The sequence below is a fragment of the Schistocerca cancellata genome, chromosome 2, assembly GCF_023864275.1.
Source record: "Schistocerca cancellata isolate TAMUIC-IGC-003103 chromosome 2, iqSchCanc2.1, whole genome shotgun sequence".
Taxonomy (NCBI): domain Eukaryota; kingdom Metazoa; phylum Arthropoda; class Insecta; order Orthoptera; family Acrididae; genus Schistocerca; species Schistocerca cancellata.
In genome coordinates this window covers 977,707,381-977,735,192 of record NC_064627.1, presented here as the reverse complement: position 1 = coordinate 977,735,192, position 27,812 = coordinate 977,707,381, and the positions used below count along the sequence as shown (strand labels likewise).

At 42.5% G+C, this 27,812-nt stretch overlaps 1 protein-coding gene across 2 annotated transcripts in view; it reads left to right on the top strand.

Moving 5' to 3' along the window:
• The first annotated feature begins 886 nt into the window (after window positions 1–886).
• The window catches only part of LOC126162958 (chitin deacetylase 1), a 41,472-nt gene continuing 14,546 nt past the window's right edge, over window positions 887–27,812 (top strand). The window contains exons 1-5 of one of the 2 annotated variants that reach the window (XM_049919795.1): window positions 887–1,135; window positions 10,913–11,051; window positions 17,146–17,258; window positions 18,242–18,391; window positions 26,198–26,313. In XM_049919795.1, coding sequence (XP_049775752.1) covers window positions 1,084–1,135; window positions 10,913–11,051; window positions 17,146–17,258; window positions 18,242–18,391; window positions 26,198–26,313 — 570 coding nt within the window. In that variant the 5' untranslated portion in view covers window positions 887–1,083. Of the gene's footprint in view, window positions 1,136–10,912; window positions 11,052–15,616; window positions 15,748–17,145; window positions 17,259–18,241; window positions 18,392–26,197; window positions 26,314–27,812 lie in introns of both variants that reach the window. The other variant, XM_049919794.1, reaches the window with a different exon arrangement.

The window sequence follows — 27,812 nt, the reverse complement described above, 5'->3', positions numbered from 1 at the left end:
GGACACTTTTACTGCTATTTTAACAAATATGCAATAACCTGTCCGTCGAAATATGAAGATGGTAACATTGAATACCGAAAACAGTTATCGAGAATTTATTGTTAGTGATCTTGGCAAAGAGTTTATCTTATCTAATCTCTCTGTCTAATGGTTAAAAAGCGTAATTGAGGTGCAAATCGTTATGTTTAGTTTTCACTATGTGAATGTGGTTGTGCATTTTGAATGAACCCTTATTGTTAACCACAAATTCCGTGAGGAATATATCAACAGGGATGCCAGAGTTAGAATTCCAAGGCTATTGAACATGTGCGAAGAACAAGAGCTGTTGAGACACCACAAAATTTTGGGAAAAAAGTTTAAAGTTCAGGTTGAAGGCAGTGGTCCTTAAATAGTAAGCAAGGTAGTCCACTTTCTATCTCCTGATGGACCATGTTAATGAGTAATCTTACCGAGACGCATGGATAACATCACAGCCCACATCCTGTGACTCCTGATTCAAAGACTAACATGTTATACGGAGGCGACAATAGAACTTTTGGTTTGGTCACCACGTTGGTGTGGGCGTGGAGGGGCCCCATCCTTGGTGGGGAAAAAAAAATGTGAAAAATTGAAAGGAGAAGGAAATTATGGATCTGCAAAACTAAAATGAACACGTTTTGGAAAGAAACAATTGCAGTCTGCATATCGTGCTCGTAAACGAGGTTAAGAACAAAAAACAATGGGAAAAATAAAAACAGAAGGACAGGCCGGCGTACGTAGGCGGGAAACGAGTCATATTCGTGAGAGTGCAAGGCCCTCGACAGGGGTGTGGCACCCCTGGTTGTGACGTCAGAGCGGCGGTCAATATAAGGGCCGGCGGAGGCGGCGCGGCGCCCACAGTGAGTGCCCGCCGCCAGTGGAGACCGCCAACCGACAGACCGCGCCAGCAGCCGGAGCACGCCGCTCCCCCCTGACGCCAGACGCCAGCGCCGGTGAAAGTGAAGCGGTCCAGTGCGCATGCGCGCCGCCGCCACCGCTATATAAAATAAAAAGGGACGCCCGCAAGCTCCTTCGCGCAGAGAGTCCGTCTCAGTGCGACCGAGGATGGCCAGGACTACGACTTCGTGGCTGGCTCTGCTGCTCCTCGTCGGCGCAGGTGAGTTGGCTTGCGCAGGGCGCCAGCTGCCGCTCTAGCTTAACAACACAGGCGTTCCCAAATACGTCGCGAAACAATATCCAAGATGGTGCGAAAATTATATAACTAGCGGTTTCTTAAAATTAAAATGAAGTTTTTTTTAAAAAAAAAAAGTATAACAATTCATAGGCAGTTACAAGCACAGGTCGAACGTGGTACAGTGAAAACGTCATCATTATTTGTCTAGATACTAATGCTTGTACCATCTGACTTGTTTTATTTCCTTTTGCACACTACTGCAATTTCAGCTCTGAAACCAATTTCAAGTGATCCATTATTATCCTTTCGAAATTGTGGTTCTGGTACCAACTCCACTGGATAAAATTAACATATGCAAACTTCCAAAGGATAATAATAAACCACTTGAAAACGAACGGTTACAGAGCCAAAATGGCAGCAGCGTCCAGAAGGAAACAAAGCAACACTTGCTGGTTTTATCATTTAGACAATTCTACATAACTCTGACTCCTAATAACAGAAAAACGATGGGTCATCATTATTTGCTATGAATACTGATCAGCATGCAACGATTTCTGTTTATGGATGTGAATAGAACTGTCGTGATGTTGACGACAACGAAATACCAGCTCGTATAAACGTTCGTAAATATGTGAACCACCTGAAGATGGACTCCCTAGGTTCAGACTGCACCGTGCACCTTCAGTAAATTCACGAGATGTGAGTGAAAGCGGACTTTTCATCAGTACTACACGCAAGTAACGCACTCGTGGCTCCGCTACCAACTCCAATGGATAAAATTAAATCATGTAAATCTATGTGGATCATATTTCAAAAGCCATTTTCGTAGCTACGAATCCGCAACAAGTCTGCTTTAAAAGGGCACATACCGCTGGACCTCGTTCTAGCTGCGGCAAGTGCCAGACGAGAAACGTTAAGTTTCCTTCCTGGCGGAGCACAGATTTCTCTGGAGAGAAACGACTGCCTGCGTATCCCTGCTGGCGTCATTTGCCACGTTGCACAGCTGCAGCGCACCCAGCGTTCTAAACTAGGAAAAAAGCTCGAGCAAAGATCCACAATAAAAACATAATGGTTCTCGTCTCCTTGACTGGTTGCGGTAAAGTTCGGTATTTTAACTTCCCGTCTTGCACATCCCACTTATCTAGAGTTTAAATTCTAATTTAGAAATAACAATTGACAGACGTTTTCAGTGGGTAAAATTTATCTTTTGTAGTTATATTCTAAAATTCTGCTCGTGTCTACAACAACAGTGAAGAATGTCAAGTTGAAGAAACTCTCTATAACTAATATGAGAGTGGGAGAACAAGCAAAATTGGTGCATATGACCAAAAGAGAACCCACTCACAGTCTAATGTAGCTAGCAGCACTAGCTAGGCTAACAAAAAGGCGACAGAAGCCTCACGGATTCGAATCAAGGACATGTATGTGGTTTCCGTTAGCTGTTGACGTCTTTGGATGTTTTCCAACGGCTGCTTTGCAGGACCATCGTTAAGTGACTACGAAGTGAAACCTTTGACACATTTTCATCAGTTGCTGCAAGGGATGCAGTTAGAGGTACTCGATCTTTGAAATGCCAACAGATAAACGATATATCTTTGGCATACTCTTTCATAACATATATAGTACTAGACTTCTGTTTCCTTTGCCGGAAACGAGAACTACCATTCCAAATACTGGAATTCAGTCTTTTCTAGAGCTGCCATTTTCCGAACACATAAGGAAGAAATTTTGAGCATAGATGACAATTATTAGCAAGGGATAAAAAGTTACGACATTCTACCAGTTTCGAGTAAGAATTGTTATCTGTTTAAACATGTCCACTAAGTTAATCAATAAACACGGAAAAAGAGCCTCAGAGAAGTTATAAGCATAACATCTGATCTATATCAAAGTCGTTATAGGCAGTGTATTAACGTAGTTGTTCAGCGTTTGGGAGCAAATCGACCGTTGTCTTGAAGATAAGATTCACCTGACGTGATTTAGAGAAACAACATGAGACTTAATCTCGGAACAGCTGTGTTTTGTGTAGGGTCCCCACTGACGGTGACAACCACTTTCTCGGCAGTTGCGGATGGGAAGCAAAACCTAACGACAAGCGCCAATTTAGGCTACACCACAAGGAGCGCTCATCCGTAGCGCAACTAGAAAGGCGCGAGCGGAGAAGTGCGAGATCGTGGCAGGGGTGATCCCGCAGCGAAATGTTGCGACAGGAGGCGAGACTGCTGCAGAGTGTTCCGTTAGTCGTCCTTCTTGACCGACGCAAGGCTCCGCCGGCGGTTCCGTTCTCTCATTCCTTTTTACACATCTCTTCCAGCGGTTTACCTTGAGCAGACTCCATTCCTCCCGTGTACCTCCGTTTGACTCAGTGTGTGTGTGTGTGTGCAGGAAAGGAAACTCAAAGGAGGAGAAAAACAACAGCAGAGAAATCTGGCTGCTAGCTCCGCTATCGAGGTCACCCCCACCAACAGCGTATGCGCCCCTCCCCCCCTTCCCCCTTCTTCCAGCTGGTAGGCGTTTCCATTATGCAGTCAGCACGATTTCTAAGATGAAAGAGAAAGGGGTGCCGGGCAGTCAAAGCGTGGAAGCCTCGTGAGGTACTAGCGAAAGTGACGCCGCATGCGGTACACCAGTTGTTTGTTCCCATTTAAACAGGTCGAGTGTGCCTTTTGGAAACGGCACAGTTCCTGACAATGAAAAAGGAAGGAAGATTAAAGTTTAATGTCTCGTCGATGATGCGAAACCAAGTTCACGGCTCCGCTGACACGTTCCTCACAACGCGGCTCACTAATAGCTCGCATTCTGGAATACCCATTTGTTAAACATGAACAAACTGCGAACGATCAGCCAAAGTTGGACAGGACTATAGACAGCGGAAATAAAATTTCGGTAGCATAAATAGTTAGAGGTCTTCCAAAATTCTAACTTCCATATTCCATCTGTCTTGCATCCCTGTAATCCAGTCATTCTCTTAATACAAGAAGAGTACGTCAATGTATAGCATTTAGTGCATCTCAGCCGAATGAATCCGACGCCTTGCCCAAATTTTATTTAGTAGTATGTTCCGTTCACGGCCAGACAGTTGCTTGGAGCGGGGATGAAGACATTAGACTCTGGCTTCAAATTCCCATCAGGAAAAACTCAACAGTTTCCCATTGATTCGGTAAACGACTTATAGCGAATGCTGGTATGTTGCCTGTAGAAGAAGGAAACTGTTTTCTTCTATCCGTTCTTCTCTGACCAACTTCTCGGTCCACCTTTTGTAACTTCGACGAGACGTTAAAGCACTCGTTTTCTTTTGTCGACAACTAAGTAGCACTTGGTCGGATTTGACAAAGAAGCACGAAAGAATCATTCCTAACATTATTCAAAACACCTTCTCCGGATGAAATTACGTAAACCAGAACGAATTTCAGTTCAATTGGCCAGTTCTGATTTTTAGTGTATATTCAAATCACAATTTCCAGGAGGAAACTGCAGTTCATCAGTAAATAAAAGGCATATTTTCCTCTAGGCATAAAGTTTCTTTCATTGTTTAATGTGTTTTCAAGTCGAACCCTACTCCAGTATTCTCACTTCAGAATTTCTTTATCAATTATCTACATAATACTAACGCCAAATTTGCCCCATATCTTACGTTATCAGTTCATAGAGAGTTTTTTAGGTGCCGCCGCTAACGGCTTTAACCAGTAGACGAGCTTCCGGTCTTTCGAGGACAGGCTACATTTACAAGGTCTCGTTTCTGGCTTTCTAGTCCTCTTGTCCTCGATTTCTGTGCCGGCAGTCACATGGCGGACATCACTTTAGTCGTTTTTTTGCTGGCGAACAGGCTTCTGCGTAGCGGGCACCACTTAATGGACTAGGACTCTAAAAGAGTTACTGCCCGACATATGGAAAAGGAGCTAACATCAAATCATAGTAATATTTACTAGCAGCAATCATAAAATTATCAATACCGATGAATCGAATTGGAACTACATGTTCCCAGCCCTCTAAATAAAAGTTCGTCTTCTGTTCCTGCGTTAAAGTCTCCCGGGCTCAGTCACCTTACGCTCAAGAAATTTTTGTCCGAGGCAGTAGCTCAGTCTTCTCATTGTCATAAAAAGAACTCATTGATACCGAGCGAGGTAGCGCAGTGGTTAGCATGCTGGACTCGTATTCGGGAGGACGATGGTTTAAACCTCCGTCCAGCTAGCCTGATTACGTTTCCCGTGATTTCCCTAAATCCCTTCAGGCAAATGCCGGGATGGTTCCTTTGAAAGGGCACGACCGACTTCCTTACCCATCCTTCCCTTATCCGATGGGCACAATGACCTTTCTGTTCGGTCCCCCCCCCCCCCTAACCAACCAACCAACCAACCAACCAACCTACCAACCAACCAACTGACTGATAAATATTTAAAGTATATTATTTGGGTAACTTGTTTTCACTTACGTGCAACAGCTCGTGAAATCATGTGAAATGGCTTCACATCTTTGCAGGACTTTTACTCTCTACTGAAGTAAATTCACTTGAGAGAGTATTATTATTTCGCGACTTGTCACTCATCTTAAACATCGTAAGACATACACGTACTTAAAATGTTGTTTCCCAAAAGGTAAGAATGGGAAACAAGAGTGTGACGTCCCGTAATATCATAGGAGATCAGAGACAGGGGACTAGCTCAATTGATTACAATGTGGAAAGGGACTGTTTGAGTTTTACTGTAGTAAGCATCCAACACCTGCCTGAAATAACTTATGTAAACACGCAGGGAGACGAGTTGGTGAACCTCTTCCGTTTCGAATATGAGTCCAGTGTCTTAAGCAAAGCAATGTCTTACTTCGCTTCAGTATGCTAACTCAGGGCATAGTCTCTGCCATTTCCGAGGGTCGGAAAATATGAGTGGCTGGTACTGGTTGTAAATCCAAACTTATAACCAGTGATTCCTATCCTGTCTAAAACATAGACCACCTATTCTTCATTACGAGCAGGAACTCAACTAATCATTACACGTAGGCTATTTGTTTCGTTTACTGCAGACTGTTTCGGCACCGATGCCTTTGATTCGCAATTATCGCACCAAAGGTAGCCAACTGAACACAGAAAAAGAATACAGCATCGGAATTTAATTGTAAATGGGAAGAAACAAGGCGATGTGCAGATTCTGGTTATTGGGCTGTGGGATAATGAACTGAGAGGAATCCAGACCCCGCCACATTGTCCTAAATGTAAGTTGTATTGATGACCTTTGACACTGCTGATGGCGACTGTTCGTCAGATGGGGACGCCGGATGCATTTCGAGAGAAGTGTTCATGTGCTGGCTCCTGATTTCACAATTCCCTTTTCCCATTGAAGCAACAGATACCAATCACTACAGTCCGCCGCTCGTGGTCTCGCGGTAGCGTTCTCGCTTCCCGAGCACGGGGTCCCGGGTTCGATTCCCGGCGGGGTCAGGGATTTTCACCTGCCTCGAGATGACTGGGTGTTTGTGTTGTCCTCATCATTTCATCATCATCCAGGAAAGTGGCGAAATTGGACTGAGCAAAGGTTGGGAAATTGTACGGGCGCTGATAACCACGCAGTTGAGCGCCCCACAAACCAAACATCATCATCATCGCCAATCACTACACTCTTCACAGTCGTCTACACTGAATACCTACACTTAAGAAACGACTTCCTCACTTCACAAAGTAAATGTTACAACATCAGAGAAAAAATAAAACCTTTGCAGTTACTTGCTCGAGCTTCCCGCCAATAATTCCAAACGATTTTACCTCTAATTCCATGTTACTTTACCTTTTATTCGTTAACCTGTGTGTTAGTGTAAATTATTGTTATTACATACTGATTACTTTTACCACACTGGAGCCGGCCGGAGTGGCCGTGCGGTTCTAGGCGCTACAGTCTGGAACCGAGCGACCGCTACGGTCGCAGGTTCGAATCCTGCTTCGGGCATGGATGTGTGTGATGTCCTTAGGTTAGTTAGGTTTAATTAGTTCTAAGTTCTAGGCGAATGTTGACCTCAGAAGTTAAGTCGCATAGTGCTCAGAGCCATTTGAACCGTTTTACTACACTGGAGAGTCATGGGACAAATTGTAATTTGTGTCCATCAATCACGTTTAAACTCTGATCCCTTTCAGTTAATAATGAATTATTTCGACTGTTTACTATCAGTCAACAAAGTTTTCCAAATCTACCTCACAGAAACTTTTCACAATCCATTTAAAACAGTTTTACCAAACTAATTCTAGCTTAAAGGTCTTCACAGCGGACTAATTAAAGATTTCTCCAATCCGACATGGTAACTAAATTTTAATACATTTCGTGCTCTTTACCACTGTGGAACAATGCAATCGCAATTGCGGTAAACGCTGCCCTCACAGACATTATCTCGGTATTATACATGGCATGTTGCGAAATGCCTTAAAGATCCGCAACAACTTATTAAGAACTAGTGATGAACATCCATTTCTGATAGTAATTCGCGTGTAGTTAAGGCTCTGGTCGTCCAACGACCAAGCTAGTAGAGGATGAATAATGAAAACTGCCCTACTTATCACAATAGATAATCGTTCTTCAATCTTGTTGCAAGGAAAGAACCTTGCGTTGCGGCTCTCAATGATTGTGACAAATGAGGAGCACCTGAGCTATACTCTGAAGACAACATAGAAGTTGCAGCCTGGTTTCCGTTGCATAACAGAATAAAGTTATGTCTATTTTGAAACACATATGTATAAATTTTGTTTTGCAGTGTCTTGCAGTGAAAGAAATTGATGAAGTTCTGTATCTGGAAAATAAGATGTGTATTGTTGTAATGCAGTTAGTAGATCCATTGATTAGGATTTGCAGGATTTTCTTTTCTGAAGATTTTAATGAAAATTTGAAACCGTTAATCACCACTGCTTAGGGTGGAGCTATGACATTCTCGAGTCAGTATGAATGCGACCACAACTGAATACAGCAGCCGGTAAGGTTTTAGGATCGGAACTGTTCCTGAAAATTTGCACTGAATATCGCTGAGCACCACCGCAGCAGCCTTAAGTTGTTTTAGCAGTCAGACGGGTGATAAGATAAAAAATGAGGAGGTTCTCTCCAGAATCGGCGAAGATGGGAACACGTGGAAAACACTGACAAGAAAAAGGGACAGGATGATAGGTTATGTGTTAAGACACCAAGGAATAACTTCCACGGTGCTAGAGGGAGCTGTAGCAGGTAAACTGTAGGAGAAGACAGAGATTGAAATATATCCAATAAATAATTCAGGGCACTGTATGTAAGTGCTTAGCTGAGATGAAGAGTATGACACAGGAGAGGAACAAGTGACAGTCCGCATCAAAACAGTCAGATGACTGATGACCACATAAAAGTGGTTTCTGGATTGGCTCCACGTTTCGCCTCTCCCATTAACTCCATCCAGAAGCACTCAGTTAACATTATTTCCATTTCTGCAAACTTATGTCGCACATTAATCACCTTCCCTCAAGGATAAGGTAGAAATGGCTCAATGAAGGAGTATAACTATCTTGATTGATATGGAACTCTAAACTCAGAATAAACTAAAGAGAAAGAGCGAAAGCGTTCCGTACAGAAATTGCGATTTTTCGTTCTTAGTTAAATTTGCTGTTGTTATCGTCTTGACTCATTCTTTCCTCTTAAAATTTGTGGTAAATTCTCTTTTAACTTACTCGTTATAATTAGGATAGCAGACTTTTTGGTAGGCACTTTCATACATCAGTAGTCTGAATCTAGAACGAGGAAGATTATTTTTCCATTTGATTTACACTACATCCCGTCGACTCAAAGGCAGTAAGCCTCAAGCCATATTCTAAAATACACCCCAGATTAGAAACGAGAATTACTGGAAAGATGTTATTCACTTGTATTTACACGCGATTTCTGGGGAGTGCAGCTAAGTAGAAAACAGTTTTACTTCACATGTTGATTTTGATTGAGGCTGTTATCGTGATTTTGGTAAATCGTGATCCTGTGACACTAGAAAAGCGTTACTTGATATTGACGCCAACACCAAAAGCCGAACTGATATTACTCACTAAAGCAGATCTAGCCTCATCCCAGAGAAATAACATCAGAACCATTCCGTTCTAAAGATTCAGGCACTCATACAGAACTCGTAAACAAATACCAGTGGAGTCAAACAGACTTTTTTTCGTGGTTCCCCTAAATTATTTGAGACGAGTACGGGAATACTGCTACTCTTCCTTTCTCATCAGAGTCTTTCTCCAAATGAACAGTTGCTCTGTCAACCTCGATGTCGACAAGTCGTTAAACGCTATCACACACCTCTCTTTTATCGACACTGAATAAACAGTCCGTATCGCTCTTCACATACTGTGATTGAAGCAAAGGGTTTTTCCTTCCAAAAACTGTGCTACAACTGAAAACCATGGAATTATTCTCTATGGACACACACACCAGAGACCCGCCAATTTGAATTTGAATACTCCTTAGGAACAGGTTCCCATGATGGAATCATTATACACACTGTGATCAGGAATACATGATGCACATACTCGCATGCACGCCGCACCTGATCGTCATTACACTTATCATTGTAAGGACACAGAACGTTCACTATGATGTCACAAACGATCATCCATCGGTTTAGCCGCTCCATACAATACAGACATCTCTCTCTGACTCCCCACAAACGCTCCGATGATGATAAGTAGTAAAATGTATTCTTAATCACATTTGTAGGCATAGTAGTTCAGGAAATACAGGAATTTCTTTCTGTACTTCTAGACTATAGTCACAAAATATTGTCCTCGGGCAGAGCCAAAAAGACTATAAAATGGATTGTTGTTACGATCTTCAGTTCAAAGACTGGATCGATGAAGCTCTCCAGGCTAGTCGATTCTGAGCAGGTCTTTTCATCTCTGCAATCTGAATTCGCCTGAACGCCTGTCTCCCACTACAATTTTTACCCCACACTTCCCTTCGTTACCGAGCAGATAATTCAATGATGCATCAGGAAGTGTGCTATCCACCAATCCGTTCTTTTTGTCAAGTTGTACCATAAATTTCTTTTTTCTCCAATTCGTTTCAGTACCTCATCACAAATTATTCAATCTACTCATCTAATCTTCAGCATTCTTTTATAGCACCACATTTCAAATGCATCAACTCTATTCTTCTCTGAACTGTTTATCGTCCACCTTTCACTTCCGTACAAGGCCGCTCTCCAGACAGATACTGTCAGAAATAAAATTAAGTGTGAGGATGCAGTTGCGATCATAGACTGGAAATGAAGAAATAAGAATGTGTTCCTGCTTTCACAGTACTCCTGCTGGCCACATACATTGTGGTTCCAAATTTCATGGTGGTTGTTAGTGGTGGTGTACGACAACGAAAGCGAGCAGATTTAGTATCCTATAGTGTGGAATTAGCTGTGAAGATGACTATTGCTGCACGAACAATGCTTTCAGTTTCAATTCTGACGTTTGCACGTTATTTTCTCACTTTCTGATCAACTATATCGCCCATTAATAACAGGGTCACTGTGCATCACATCGACACTTACTGCGCTCAAAAACGGCCTATAAGACCGAAAGCTTCCAATCGTGCAAGATGTAATAAAATGAATTTATGTTGAAAACAGCCGAGATGGAAGGTAGTTTTGAAAATGTGTAGCTGTGGTACCCCATGTAAAGAAAATGTTAGACACTTCGTTGACCAAAGGTATCAATGACTGCAAGAAAACGCTCGTGTCTCTAACTATACAGTTTTCCCTGACGGTGTGTTCCTCTCTGTGTTACAGCTACTGCACTGACGAGAGTACGTCGACAGGATGACGGCGCTGAAGCCGACGACCAGTCCATCGACGAGCTGTGCGACCAGAGGCCACCCGACGAGTATTTCCGCCTTAGCACTGACGGAGACTGCAGAGACGTCGTCAGGTAGAGGCGGCGGCTAAGCTATTACTTACTACCTGTACGATGAGTGATTCTGGCCGTGGAAAGCATAGCGCTGCTGCAAGTTTCAATTTTTAAGCAATTTGCACATAAAAATCGAGTAATCGAGAGCTTTATTATTTACAAGAAAAAAGTCATCACATAAACAGCTCAAATAGGTAGAATAGTTTCGATTACGTATTAGTATCTTCGGAGCTTCATCTGTGTAATTTACTAGTAATGTGGTACCTAGTACGAAAAGACCATTAATGAAAAAAACAGTTAATTCTGTCTGTTTATAGAGCATGTAGTATTATAAAATATCTCGTTATCATATACCATCCTGCTAAAAATTACAGCAAATGTGTTAACTTTAGTATGTTTCTTTTAAAGTGTGTAAAAGTGTAAATCTGTTTTTCTCTTTCTCTCGCATTGGTACAAAATCCAACGGAGTGCCACATCTGCGATACTTCTTCGTTTGTTTGTCTATGAAGATGTCTCTTGCTTTTCCCAAAAATATTTGTGTTATGGCGGTTACCACAAATTTCTCGACCTGTTAGTACGTACAAAACATGAAAATGTTCCATCTTAGCACTACATACCAAAATCGTTCAGTAAATAATGCCTCACAATTTTCTCGGAACATATTTGTTATTAAGAATTAGAATTAAAGGAAATATCAGTCAATATTCCTTTTACATGCACTGTTTTTCTACATAGGTTCTACATTCAATGGCTTTACGCTAGCGTTCAATAAGAGCACTTATTCCCCGTTGCTAAAAGCTTAAAGTGATGCACCCAGGTTTCGTCACCTGTATCGATCCGTGACAGAAGGGCATCTTCATTGGCTATGAACTGCTCCAACAGTAAAGATGAAATAGCTTCTCTTTGAATCTTGTGATGGGTCGTGAGCATTCGTGACACCCACCTTGAACACACCTTTGAGTATCCAGTCATTGCATACGTACTTCCAATGCTCACCGATAGTTATAGAGTCAGTTGTCTGCACTAATAATGGCATCCAGCGATTCAACACTTCGGGGGCAGAAGCCGTGGTGGACGTCCAGAATGTGGCCGATCATGGAGCTCAGTGTCTACAATTCCTGGCACTTTAACTCTCTTTACCCACTGACCAACAGTATTCCTATCAATTGTGCCTCAGGCACACACTGCACACAAACGTTTATGTTTGTTCACCACAGCTTCTTTTTTCGTGAACAAGAATTCAATTACAGCAATGAGTGCCTCACGTTGACATCACTTTGCTCTGCCAGTTTTCGAAATTGTTGAAAACTACGCAGATGTACAAAATAAACCAGAGATTTGAAGCTCCTAAAAGGGGATGTTCTAACATTCATTAACGCCTGTAAAAATGTGGCATTATTTATCGAATGACAGCCTTAATACAGAGCATAATCGCATTATTATCGCAACCACAAGATAGTCTTACAGTAGATAAAATATGTGAATGACTGATTTAGTTTTCAGTGTCCTTCATCAGACTGACTTGATTTTCTTTCGGTTGTCATATACACGTCAAACAAGAATACAATCAAGGAAGCCTTATTGCCAGTAAAGCTGAGATCGCGATGGCTTCCACATCGATCTTGGTATGAAAAAAGTAGCGCTTTATACAGCCCCAATAGTCGTATTTAGTTACAACGCCAATATAACTAATTACAGTGTAAAATATGGCGAAATCTTGACAGCGGCCGCTCCGGACAAACCTCAAACGAAATGTCGGGGGTTATAGCAGCCTGCAGCCTGTGTGGAATGCACGTAGCGGCATTAAGTTGCGCAACAGGGAAACGTTAACAAAGAATGCGACTTTCCCTTCCCCGGTAGCAAAAGAAACAAAGGGAGAAGTCTGCTCCACAAAACTGCAGAGAAAAACTCTGGTCGTCTTGCTCCTACATAAAGTGGGGCATTACTTGTAGAAAGTCCAGCCACTGCAATGTTTACAGCTTTGTCAAGAATCATATTCCAAGCTACGATTGAAAATTTGCTCCTGTAATCGATTTCAGAAGTGTAGAAAACGTACGATGACAAGTGCACTGCATGTGCCTGACAGGGCTAGTTTTTCTCTTTACTCCTAGTTCTTCCAGAGAGTGGGGGAAGCTGCAAACATTGACGAGAATGGTAAATGTTACACTATGAACATCACCAGTTCAATAACTATCAAAATTTGTTGAGATATCCATGTCGTAACAGGAATCTTGACGAAATTTTTGCCATATTGTGTCAGTTCATGAACCCCCCCGCTGCCTGGAGGCTACTACGAAAGTATAGTCTTCCCATCGCGTCCCAGACACGCTCTATGGGGGATAGACTAGGAGCTAGGAATGCGAGTCAAAGATCCGAACAACTCTCAAAGCTTCTGTACCGAGAACTGCAGTGCTGAGTCTTGCATTGCCTTGTTGGAATATTCCGTTTGGTATCCTGGTCGCTAAAGATATGACTACAGGGTTTACCATTCGCGTCACATGCTGGTGATCATTCAGCCCCATGTCAACAATTACTGTATCGGTCCTGTTGTCATATGCGACAGCTCCCCACAACGTGCTTGCATGAGTTTGTAGAGCTCTCGAGAGCTGCTGCTTCCTGTGACCTTTGACCAGGTCGTCTACTGACAGGTGACCACAAACATAAGCAACACTGTTCCTTGAACACCACAGGATCTATTCAATGTCCCAGCTGACTTTGCCTCTTCACCATGCAAGGCTCCTTAGTCTGTCTTGTGGTGACAGCGCTGAACGACGCGAGGCAACTCGAGATCTCAATCCAGCATCCAGTAATCTGTTCCCGACGGTCCGAGTGACGCATTACCTGCACTGTCAGCAGTCTCTGAGCAGGAATCACTGACAATCGATAGGCCATTAAGATACACAGATACGGGTGTATGAATGGAAAGGCACAACAGCATGCCGCGGTTTGGGGCTAAGTGATAGGACTTACGAAACTAGAAAGTACCGTGAGAAAATCGAACAGCTAGAATAAATGTACCAGAAAGAGAACCAGACAGAGAAGTAGAGGGTGACCCGAAAGTCCGTTAACATTTGAAAACGCACAAATTCACGGAATAATATAGGTAGAGTGGTAAAAATTAACACGCTTGCAAGAAGGACACTGGGGATTTTATTGAAACCAAAAACGATTGCAAAAACTGGTCAACCGATGGCGCTGGTCAACAACACATCAGTGACGTCCCATGAGAATCGTGTATAAAATGAGCTTTAGTGAGAGAGGCAGTCAGATTATTCCTACCCTGGCTGACAAACGTCTGCTGGAAGGAACGATTTTTAAGCAGGATGGCGCTCCACCTCTTACTGCTACACGTGTGAAAGATCTTCGCACACTGTCTAGTGACGATCACGTGCTGAGCCTCCACGTCCGCCATGTTTAGCCTCCCAGGTCCCCAGACCTCAATCTGAGTGACTATTTGTTGTGGGGTTACCTGAAGTCGCACGTCTACAGCCATCGCCCGACATCATTAGGGATGACAAAAGACTACATCCGACGGCAATTTCTCACCGAACCTACTGATATGCTGTCCAATGCTGTTTACAACATTGTCGCTGTACTGCAGGTATTGTTGATGAATGACGGTCGACATGTTTCGTCATACAGAACATCATTTTCGCTAATAGTCAGTTGTTATGGTAATTATTGCTTTTATATCATATGAAGCGCCACCTGTTGACCATTTTGTGCACTTTTTTTGGTTTCAATAAAAAGCCATAGCATCTCAAGCACGTGCGTCGATTTTACCTCTCTCCTGCATTATTCAGCGAAGTACTGAATTTTCAAATGTTAACAGACTTTTGGATCACCCTGTATTACGGGCTGGTGGCGGCTGCCGAAAGAGGAAGACACATAGATACAGTAGGCAGTCGGGGTATACTATCTTGTTTCAGGGATCTGAAGGGAGAGGCAGAATATGCCATGGGCTGTTGGCGTATGGCATGACGCTGAAGTGATAGGATTTTACTAAAGATAGATTGGACCTCCCTGCAGAACTGAAAGTTCGTCAATTCAAGTTAGTCTGACACTCGGACAGAAAGTGAATTTACAGTCTCATGTCCCTTTCAGATACAAAAACTGCACTATAATGAATGCTCCCACATTTATTAAATTTTAATAGTGTTCTTTTGAATACCCGATTTCCGAAATGTATGAGATGGTACCACCATAGACACGAAGTAATTCTGATTCTCCGAGAAATTTGTGGTGACTCCGTGGCAAAAGCGATCCTCAAAGCTTCCGTTGGCGAGCGCAGTTCACAACGGGACAACATGCGGCGGCTAGGAACTCCCAAAAAAGTGTTACTAGCGCTCTTGCGTGTACCATGTCAGTTTTATATATATAAAAAATTTGAAGAGTTATTCCAACCAAGGGATTCTTGTCTTGTGACGGAAGAAGTTCCCCGTCACACAAAGTGTACCGCGCATGTATGTGGAGCGCGTGGCGGAGCAAACTTGACTGCCCGCAGGTGTCCCGTTGTGGCCGAGGCGCAAGTCGCGAGGCGACGAGCAGCGCCCGCTAAGTGAGTGAAACTTGTGTTCTGCTCCCAGGTGCGACCAAGCGGGAGAGAACGGCATTACGCGCCTGGCGTCCGTCAGGTGCCCTAACGGATTAGCTTTTGATATTGAGCGACAAACATGTGATTGGAGAACCAATGTTAAAAACTGTGATAGGGTAGAAAGTAAGTATGATTTACCTGTATGTCAATCAGAGACGCAAAATGCTACAGATACTCACCAATTACAACTCTGAGGAATATGACGCCTGCCTTCTAAAGGGCGATGTTGATATTCTGGTTTTTTTGATTTCATAAACGGTACTCGGCGTGTGTATATAATGAAACACCGTAACTGTCGTAGAGCCGTTTATGCAACAAGACCTTCGAGTAAAAGGCGTGCCAGTCGTTTGCACACTGTTATGTAATGACTTATGAAGGAAATGCAGCAATTTACAAAGAAAACAGTTAGAACTGTAGTTTGAAGACTATGGTTATATAAGCGTACAACCACAGGAACGTGTCATTGAGACATTCCAGATACAAACTTGTAGGACTTGTAGAGGGGAGTGAGTAGATGATATTTTGAGTTGGATCCCATTTCCGGAAATGTAACGTTTCCGTGCCACAACCATTTGAAAACATGTTGGTAACAAGACTACTTTTGCAAGTAACTGATTACAATACCTCACTTGTTTTGCAATTCCACTTATTAATAGTCCAAAAAAAGTGATCGTCTATTCGTTGACGGTTTATCTTCAATGTGATGCTCCGTGACCTCTTCCAGTTCGGGTGTGCGGTGTCTCAGAGCACCACAGTAACGCCTGTTAACGCTGAGGGTACCCTTTCTCGAAGCCGTTGCGTAATTGTGGCAAAAAGGGTATGCGATGGAGTCCGACTTTGTGGAGAATGATCTTGACAAAGGCGGCCGAGAAGCTCCTCCGTTACCGTGAGCTTTGCCATTCAGAAGGATCATATCGGAATACTACTGCAAAAAGATACTCGACCGTGTTGCTCTAACACTCACAGACACGCAATGAGGCTCGAACCAGGCCAGAGGGGAGGGGGGATAATGTCAAATGACAGCAGCCGATCCGACATAACCAACCCAAACCGTGACTACCCCGTTGCATACCAGCCTAGCAAACATGTTTTCAAACGGCTATAGCACGGAAACGGTACGTTTCCGGACATGGGCTCCTATTCAAAATATCATGTACTCACTGCCCTCTAAAAGTTCTAAATGTTTGTAACGGGAATTTCCAAATACCCTGCATACTTTAGTAATCATTTGCTGAAGTTCACGCTGATAATAATGTTACTCTCCACAAGTTAAGTCGTCTTTCTCTTAATGGATCATTTAATTAATCATAGGACAAGGACAAAAAATTTTGACTTCTCACCTGAGAAACTTTGTCCCCAATTACGACTGATATTATCAAACGTGAGTAGGTGACATTTAATGCGATGAAAACGAAAACGTATATGTAGGCCCTGTCAGAAATAGGTGACGTATCCAGTGGCATTTTGCGCCGTCGCATTTTAACTTAATAATAAGGTCTTTTTTGTTATTTTGTTTATCAGGTGCACAAAGTCTGGTATAAAGCAAATCAGTTGCCCCTCCGGATTGGCTTTCGACGTTGAAAAGCAAACTTGCGATTGGAAGGGTAAAGTGCAGAACTGTAACCAGCTCGAGAGTAAGTTTCTGGGAAATGCCAACATCCGTTGGGGTGACGGTCCGGCAGAGGTGCACCAATAAGGTCGCTTTCTATTGACCGACTGAGAAAAGCTAGTAAAAGTATTTGGTTTGGATTGTAGAAAATGAAAAAATGTAAACGGATTCAGTTTTGTGCATGGAACCCACTGTGATGTAGTATTTTTCTTATTTAGGTTATCTTGATTTTGAACTATTTCCCTGTAGTTTGGATCCTTTGGCTCCTCACTCCTTTGCATGCTCTTTTCAACTCTACACCTTATCTCATTTTCCCCTCACTCGCCTTGTCTTCTGCACGTCTACAATAACAACACTATCTCTCGACGCCATTACTTGCTGTGTTGAGTAGTGAATGAACTCAGCAGTTAATCTTTGGGTGTAGTCTGTACTATCTTAGACTGCTTATGTAAGAATAGCTCTTTGGTAAATACGTACTTTGAAACTGGTTGTTAGCGTTTTTTAATATCTTTAGTAGTATGAATAGGAAATGGGAATACTGAACTAACGACTAACACGTAACAATGAAAATATAACAATTTTTTGTGTTTTCTAAGTAGAATTATCACTTCGTATTAGATAGAACTTATTTTCTTTATACTGTTCACACAGCCTCAATCTTTGTTTTAAATATTAAAATTTCTTTTTCGCCATCACTCTGTTGGCGCATTTTTCACTGTTTATTTTCTTGACTGTTGCTACAGTGATATTTTCTCAAATTTCAATGCTTGATAATACGTGGCCTTCGCGGCGAGCCAGCCTCGCTCTGAAATGTGTGTCTCTCTTAACTGTGTCTGTTTCTTGTGTTTGTGTCTGCCCTTCCCCTCTTCTGTTGCCTGTTGCGTGTCTCTAACCGCCGATAACTCGACTTTCCGCTCCCTGTACTCCACAATTCCTGGACAACTTACTCTCCAAAACTGTCCGTGGACCACGACGCCCTTCTACAAACGGTGTTCCCTGTATCTGCAGAGCCGCGTAAGGTTCTGCCCATCCTCAAGACGGACGAACCAGTGTGCCCCGAAGGCAAGCTGTCCTGCGGCAACGGCGAGTGCATCGAGAAGGAACTCTTCTGTAACGACAAGCCAGACTGCAAGGATGAGTCCGACGAGAACGCCTGCAGTAAGTACTTAAGCACCTTCTCATTTATCGCACTAAAATCACAGAACATACAGTGAAGTGAATCAAAGGCTCCAATAGCCATTTGCAGCAGGAATAGAATCTTCGTACTTAAAATACGTCAGTCTGAGATTCATAACGGATTAAACAACTCTTTTTTAACTTGCCTCCCTGTCTTTGTTTTTCATTTAAAGTATAAGTGTGATTGAGCTATAAAAGCAGTTGTGAACAGACAGTTACCACGATCTCCAAAATGTACGAGGAGGTGTCAAATGAAAACCCGAAATATTTTTGAAATTTTCTTATTGGACATCAGTGGAACACAAGTGTTTCATTTTTCGACATATTCTCCCTGTTATTCAACAAACTTCCTCCAACATTTGGAAGTGTGCACGGAATTAAAAAAAAAAAAAAAAAAAAAAAAAAAAAACATCTGTTGGTCGTGTGTGCAGCCACTCATGCATCTTCTATTGCACCTCTTCACTCTTCATCGGAACGAAATTTCTTTCCTCGCCCTGCCTCTTTGAGTGATCCAAACATGTGGTACTCACTCGGCATGAGGTCTGATGAGTAAGACGGCTGTGGAAGAGTATCAAAGTGCACGTCATCGGCGGTTGCTGGAGTGGTAGTATGCTGCAGCCCGTAGGGCATTCCTTACATCATTGGTAAAAGACATGCCGACTTACAGAACAATAGCGCGAAATGTTGATTCTAAATTACACTTTTAAGGTTTTCATTTGAGTATCCCTCGTACATCCAAAGCTTAGTGCTGTCCAACGACCTTCAACGGTCTTTCGCTGAAAAATGTGTGAAATCTTATGGGACTTAACTGCTAACGTCATCAGTCCCTAAGCTTACACACTACTTAACCTAAATTATCCTAAGGACAAACACACACACCCGTGCCCAAGGGAGGACTCGAACCTCCGCCGGGACCAGCCGCACAGTCCATGACTGCAGCGCCCTAGACCGCTCCGCTAATTCTCGCGCGGATCATTTTTGTTCCCCATTATAAAGAATGATTCGGTGACGCATTCAGTTTTCACTAGTGATCTTCATACAATCGAATCTCTTATTTGACGAATTCCGGAATGCAGACTAACTGAAAGAAGTTCTAGCTTATAGATATTACATATTGTACTGGAGCGATGTTATTGCTAAAAATATTCTCGTTTTGCATCACCAGGATTGACGTAGAAGGCAATGAAAAATGTACTAATTCTGATTTTTTTTTTGAGCACTTATAAGGTCCAGCTGTTTTCTGTATTCAGGAAATGTCGAACAATCTCCGTTTCATCAACGACAACGTTTTCGTCTGCTTCTAATCGTACTTGCTCGTTCGGGACAGGAATCAGACTCACAAAAATACTGCACTCCATGCAATTCAGGGTCTTAATATGCCATTTCATGTCTTCTCCAGCAGAAAAATTACATTAATTACTGCCACAGTTCAAAATCAAGCCTAGCGCCTTACAGATGCCATACTTTGACAGTGTGTATTCGTATTTCTCTGAGGATATGAGGAAAGATAAAAGTGTGGAACATTTCGGTAATGGCAACAGTTAACAGCTCACTGTAAATGCTATCTAACATAGGCGCACATCTGTCTGCCAATGTTATCTTAGGATGGGAATCAAAAGGCAGTGAAACTGTTCTGATGAACGCACTTTTGTTTGATAACCATATAAAAATATACTTTTTTGTTGCAATGGTAGCCTCAGACAAAATAAATTTTCTAAATAACAGCAATCTGCCACCCTGGTAGTTGTTAGTTGGTTTAAAATATTATTTCATTTTGGATTCGTCGCTACTACACAGTTTAGGATGTGCCGCCATTTTCAAGTGAGAATAGTTTGATCAGTCAAACGAGTATTTTTGCGGAACAGTCAGAACGTATGGTCAAACTTTGTTAAAATTTTGTTGTATGGCAGCTTACTAGTCTTTAAAATTAACAACTTGATGCAAGAAGATTCCTAAGCAACAGAGTTCAGCTCTTGTATGATACATTACTGCTGCTCAGGAAAGTCTTGTTGTCATGTTGGTAATTTTAAAGTCCGGCCAATAACCATATTTTAACGAAGTATAACATTTTGACTGTCACCTGAAAATGTCTTTTTGGCTGATTATACTCTACTCACTTGAAAATGGCTACAAATCCGAAACTGCATAATAGTGGCGAATCCGAAGCGAAACGTTATTTTAATTCAGCTAACAACTGCCATTGCTGCAGGTTGTTGTTATTTAGAAAATTTGTTTCGGCTGCAGCCACAAACATATGTAAAATAAAATATAGGATGTTTCAAAAAAATATACGTATTTCGAATGCATATATTTATTAAACTTTAAGACATACGAATATGAAACTTTACACACGTATTTACGAACCTCTCAAGTTCAGACTACAGATGTTCAATATGTCCTCCATGAGCGACATGAACAATATCACATGGATACTCAAATTCTTCCCATACTCGGGCAAGCAAGCCCTTCGTCACTGATGTTATAGCAGTACGGATCCGGTTCCTCAACTCTTCCAGGTTCTTGGGAGTGGTGGTACATAAATGTTGTCTTTAACGAAATCCCACACGAAGAAGTCAGAGGGTGTCAAATCCGGTGACCATGGAGCCCAGCTGAGACATGCTACGTCGCCAGCTCCTTGACGACCAAGCCAACGGTTCGGTAGAGTTTCATTCAGATATTCACGCATTTGGCGGCTCCAGTGGGGGGGGGGGGGGGGGTGCCCCGTGTCATGTTGAAAAATGAAGTCTTCGTGCAGCTTCAGATATCGTACAAAACACATTGACTTTGGGCGAATCTCGTACATGTTCAATGGCTGCTTGTGGGTTATGTAGGCCCCGAATTCGAACATTGTGTTTGTTTACCTGACCACTAACATGGAAAGTCGTTTCATCACAGAACACGAGGCGTTGCGTGAAAGTGTTATCAATGTCAACAGCATCAAGAATCTCGTTACAAAATGCCACACGTGTGCGTTTGTCATCAGGACGCAGAATATGTAACAACTGTAACTTGTACAGCTTCATGACCAACCGACGTCTCAAAACACGCCAAATTGTCGTTGTAGGCAGTTGTAACTCCCGACTGGCACGACGAGTTGATTTTGAAGAACTACTTGGAAAAGCAGTTAGAATTCGTGCAACACTTTCTTCAGGAACACGAGGGCAGAATGGACTCTTTCCTTTACATACACATCCTGTATCTAGACACTTTCGATACCATCTGCGAATATTCCACCCATTCGGAGCATCAATTTGGTACCTCAACCTGAAACGTCTTTGCACTGTAATCACGGAATTTCACTTCGCAAACTCGAGAACACAAAAATGATTTCTGCTGTGGAGTAGCCATTTTAAACATATGACGTTTACCAAGCAAAACAGAAGACAACTGACATCTAGCGGCTATTAATATAAACTAGGCTATGTATTCGTTTCTCCAATAGCCGAGACGAGGCGCAGCGATCGATATTTTGGACAAAATAATACTTCGTAATAGGTATATTCTTTTTGAACACCCTGTATATATTTTTTCACAGTTTTTTGTTTTGAGGAGCAGTATCACACCTTTGATACCCATAACAGAATAACAGAGGCTTACAGATAAATAATGAGATCAAAAATTTCCAAACACTCCTTTGTAACGCGCAACTGACCGCTAGATGTCACGAGAGGCAGACCCGCCAGTATAAAAGGAGATGAGGAGTTTCTCGTTGTCAGCAGAAAACAGTAACAGCAGAATGGGTGGCAAATTGAGCTCAGCGACTTGCGACGTGGCCTAGGCACTGGATACCGTCTGAAAAGCAAACCCATCGGGGACATTTCAACCCTTCTAAAGCAGGCCAAGTCGACTGTTAGTGATGTGATCGTGAAGTGAAAACTCTAAATCAAAACCAGGTAGCTTTCATGCACTGATGCACAAGGACCGTCAAGCATAGCAGTGCTACCAGCAGTCCAATTATCACAATAACTATCTGAAAGGAGTTGGGGTACAGTGGTCCATATACCCTGTGGCAATCCGATGGAATGATTTGGATTTGGAGAAAGCCAGGAGTATTTTAGCTGCCATCTTGTGTAATGACAACAGTCAAGTACAGGTAAGATAGTGTTACAGTAAGGGGGTGTTTTTGTGGTTAGGTTGTGAGCCCCTTATTGCGCTTAAGAAAACGCTATAAGCTTGCAGTAAAGGAACCGTTCGGAGGCGATGACTGTTTGATTCAGTGTCTCAGTGCAACCAGTCATAAAGTAGTACCTGTGGGACAATAGTTTGTGGACAATAACATGGAATGACCTGTCTATAGTCCCGTCGTGAATCTGATGTAACACCTCTGAGACCAGTCAGAACTTCGACAGCACTCCAGATCCCAGCGTCCAACATCAATACGTTCTCTGGTTTCGGCTCTTGAGGAAGAATGGGCTGCCGCTACTCCACACACAGTCAGACAGCTCATTGAAAGTGTCCGCAGCAGTGGGGCACACATCCCATATTAAGGTCCGCTATTACGTGTCCGAGAGATACATGGACAGAGGAAGAGAAGTTTACACTGTTTTCACTGACTCGGGGAAAGCCTTTGATAGAGTGCGGCCGAATAAATTAATGGACGTTCTAAGGAAGAATGGTGTCAACTGAATGGGTAGAAGGCTGGTTAAAAATCTATAGCTACAACACAAAATCGAGTACAGATTGAGAAGGAGATAACAGAGGAAAGCACAACTGGAATGGGAGTGAGCGAAGCTGCACTCTCTCCCTAATAATGTTTATCATATATTTGAAGCGTATTATTCTGAAATGTGTGAAACAAAATAGAGCCTTCACAGACATTCAGACAGCTCATTGAAAGTGTCCCCAGCAGAGAGGCACACATCCCATATTTAGATGCACTACTAGGTGTCCGAGAGATACACTGAGTTGGGGAGAGCTTTTGATAGAATGCAGTGGAATAAATTGATGGATATTCTAAGGAAGAATGGTGTCGATTGGAGTAGTAGGAGGCTGATTAAAAACCTATACCTACAACACAAAATCGAGTACAGGTTGGGAAGGGGATAACAGAGCAAAGCACCACTGGAAGGAGAGTGAGCGAAGCTGCATTCTGTCCCTAATACTGTTTAAAGTATATTTGGAGCGTATTACTCAGAAATTTGTGAAACAAAATAGAGGAGTGCGGGTTGGTGGTAGGAGGATAGCATGTATTCGATTTGCGGGTGATATGGTGTTATTGGTGGAGAGCAAAATAACTATGACAGGGATGTTAAAAGAATTGAGTAAGACTTGTGAGGAATCCGGAATGAGAATTAGTAAGAAAAAGACAAAATATATGGTGATTAGTGAAAGAAAAGTAAGAACTACTATAAAGTTAGGACAGAAAGATATAGAGCAAATTAGTGTTTTCAGATATCTGGGAAACATTATTACCGACGGAAATGAGATGTAACAGGAACGCGAAAACACGTATAACAATTGCCGAGGAGGCATTTAATAAGAAGAGGAGGCATCTATGGGGATGCATGGACAGGGACCTGAGGAAGAGACTGGCGAAGTGCTTCAGTGGAGCGCGGCATTAGACGGAGCCAAGACATGAACACTGAGGAAAGAGGAAGAAATAAAAATAGAAGCATCTGAGTCGTGGATTTGGAACAGGATGAAAGGGATAAAATGGGTAGACATGGTGAGAAATCAGTAGGTGAAGAAGTGAAGGAGGAGAGTGAAATTTTAAAGGAAATCAGGAAGAGGAAACACAGTTTGCTTGGATTTTGGATGAGGAGAGATTGTTTACTGATGGATGGTGTGGAAGGAACGGTGAATGGAAGAAGAAGAAGAGGACGCAGAAGATACCAGTTGGTTGACAGTATGATATGACACAATTATAAGAGAACGAATACGGTAGGAAATGACAGGACAGCATGGAGAGATAGAAACATGTGAAGACCTGTCCTAGGAAAGAACACTCATGATGATGATGATGATGATGTGTGTCCGCATACTTTTGATCGCATAATATACACGGGACATTGTAGAAACGGCATCACGACGTAGGGTTTTTCCCAGTGGACGCCAAGAATATTCTGCACCCGAGAAAGGCGCAATGGTGTTTTGAGGCAGGCCGCATCCGGATACGCGCGGGCGCGGATCACGTGCTGGGGAGCTGTGGGCGGTGGGGAGAGGGGGGGGGGGCGCCGCGGAACGTGACTGCCAGGGCGTGGTCCGCGCAAGGCAGCCGGGCTGCCGCGTTGTGCAACGCGCCGGCCCTGCAGAATGTCAGCGCGCGCGCCCACGCCCCTCTGCTCTCGCCACACGCGTACGAAATTCCTCGTCGATTTCCTAGCTTAGGCTCTGTCATTTAACCATCATTTCTTATACCAAAGCAAGCCGTTAGTGCAAAACACTAAGGTTCAAATGGTTCTGAGCACTATGGGACTTAACATCTGACAAGGGAACCTCCCCATCGCACCCCCCTCAGATTTAGTTATAAGTTGGCACAGTGGATAGGCCTTGAAAAACTGAAAACAGATCAATCGAGAAAACAGGAAGAAGTTGTGTGGAACTATGAAAAAAATAAGCAAAATATACGAGGGCTATCCACAAAGTACATTAAGTTTTGGAATTAAAAATAAATAAAGTATTGGAAAAATTTTTTTATTATATACAGATTAAAGCCACACTTAAATACTACTTTTCTACATAGTTGCCATTTAAATTAAGGCACTTATCGTAGCGATGAACGAGCTTGCAAATTCCTTCGTCGTAAAATTCGGCCGCCTGCGCCTTCAACCACGTGGTTAATCAGTAACCCGGTAGAAATACGATTTTTGTGGATTTCCTGGAAAGAGGCACTACAATAAACTCTCAAAGGTATTGCCAAACTCTGCACAACCTCAGAAGAGCAATACAAAACAAGCGCAGGGGAAAGTTGGGCTCAAAGGTCTTGCTGATTCACGACAACGCCCGGGCCCACACGGCAAATGCCACTCGTGAAGTTCTCGAATCTTTTAAGTGAGAGTTGTTTCCTCATCCGCCTTACAGTCCCGACCTGGCACCGAGCGACTTCCACTTACTCCCAGCAATGAAGAAGTGGTTCGCTATGCAGCGTTTTGATGACGACGCACAGCTTCAAGAAGAGGTAACCACGTGGTTGAAGGCGCAGGCGGCCGAATTTTACGACGAAGGAATTTCCAAGCTCGTCCATCGCTATGATAAGTGCCTTAATTTAAATGGCAACTTTGTAGAAAAGTAGTATTGAAGTGTGGCTTTCATCTGTATATAATAAAAAAATTTCCAATACTTTATTTATTTTTAATTCCAAAAGCGTAATGTACTTTGTGGATAGCCCACGTACAAACTGAGTAGTCCATGCGCAAGATCGGCAACATGCAAAGTCGCAAGCCCATTGCCGTAGTCGTCGTATAAATAACGGACGGACCACAGGCTCGTTTCTGTGTTCTCGATTCGTCAGTGGGACGTCCTTTGCAACGAATTACGTTATTAAGCGTATCTGGCTGCTTCGGCACTGTCCGATGCGTGTTCTTTTCAGCCTGTGCGTGAAATATGCAGAGACCGTACGCCGTCTGCTTGTCGTAATAAATTCACATCACAAAGCTCCACGTTTAATTTTAACGATAAGCGTTTTATATACAAACTCCGCTTCAGAGTAGATGCATTAATTTCGCTCGTAGCTTACAGACATATTATTAGTAATAAGAATGAGTTACTGGTTGCTGTCCTTCGCTGTAGACAGTTTGACTTTGCCACGCTCCTGATTCTGACATGTTTGCCTCTGCGTTCTTGCCGCAGCCGTGGAGACGGACCCTAACCGTGCGCCAGACTGCGACCCCACGCAGTGCGTGCTGCCAGACTGCTTCTGCTCCGCTGACGGCACCAGGATCCCCGGCAGCATAGAACCCAACCAGGTACGTCACCAGCACACAGCCACCACGCGATGTGGCCTGTCCTGGCCCGTATTCCCTAGTCTTAGCTGAGTATATCGTCGATAAAGGCGACGCACAAGGTATCCAATACGTTCTGCACGCAAGCCGTAGCAGACACGTTTCAGATCTGAATTGTTGTTTTACAGTCATTGAAACATAGAGGGACGCACTGATGCATAAGCACAATTTTGGTGAACTTCAGCTTTAGCACTGTTATAAATATGAAACCAGAGCTCTTTGGAAACTGTGGCTCAAACTCACTTGCAGTTTCACAGTAATAGACACGAAAAACCCATCCGTTATGGCAACCTGTGAAATTGCAAACTGATTTGAGTCAAAATCTCGAGAGAGCTCAGGTTTCATGTGCTGCCCGACGCAAAGACTAAATGTTTGCACAATGTAAAAGGACACTTCTTTTCCAATACAGTTTTTTACAAATGTAGATTTTGAAAATATTTATTTATTTGGTCGTAAATTCGATAATTTGTGTCTATAGAGCACAGACTCAGGAGAGATGAAAATCTTGGTACAGTACGATTGTATAATATTGAAATCATTTTACTCTTCGAAGAATATGTTTGAAAGGCATAAAGGAGGGATACCGGCATTATGAGACTTCGAGTGAGCCATGGAACCCCTACAAAGGCAGCTATCTGAGTTCGAGCTTCAATGTGGCATACAGATTTAACTCGGCGCAGATGATTAAGATCTGTGGTTTGCTCTTGAAAATACACGACAGAATAATTTTATACCATGAGATTAAACTATCACCATAAATCATATACATTTTGCTGAAAAACCATCTCTGTGTTTTAGGAATTTTCTAGGATTTTACAGGGTACCTAAGGTTACGTTTATTTAATAATTTCATAATTAATTTAAAGAAATGCATCTCTGAGCCATCAGCTGTGTAACTACAGCTTTATTAAAAAACAGTTACCTTATAAAATTTCTAATTAGTTTAAAATTGATATATTGCATTGAATCGGACACTTTAACGGAGAAGGAAGTTTTTTGCGCCTCCTATGCAGGGAATACAAAACTAAATTCCCTTTCAGTTCTATATTCGATAATAAAGAGTAACTTCAGTGATTAGACAAATCTGATCTAATTTAATGCAGTTTTGAAAATAATGAGCAGACTTCTAATAAACATTTTTAAAACATTTGTAATCTGAACAATCGATTTCAAGCAGCCATATTTGAAAACTTTTTTACACAGAGAACTGCTTGCATTCTCAATGCAAGATCTGAGTTTCTCCTGGCGTATTCAATTTTCAAACAACTTATGGTAATTCAGCAAGGTAATATTTACAGTGACTGCCTTTCAAACAACTTACGGGAATTCAGCCAGGTAATATTTACAGCGACCGCTGTAAATATTACATGGCTGAATTCCTATAAGTTGTTTGAAGGGCAATCGCTGTAAATATTACCTGGCTAAATTCCCGTAAGTTGTTTGAAAATTCTGAATGCGGATGC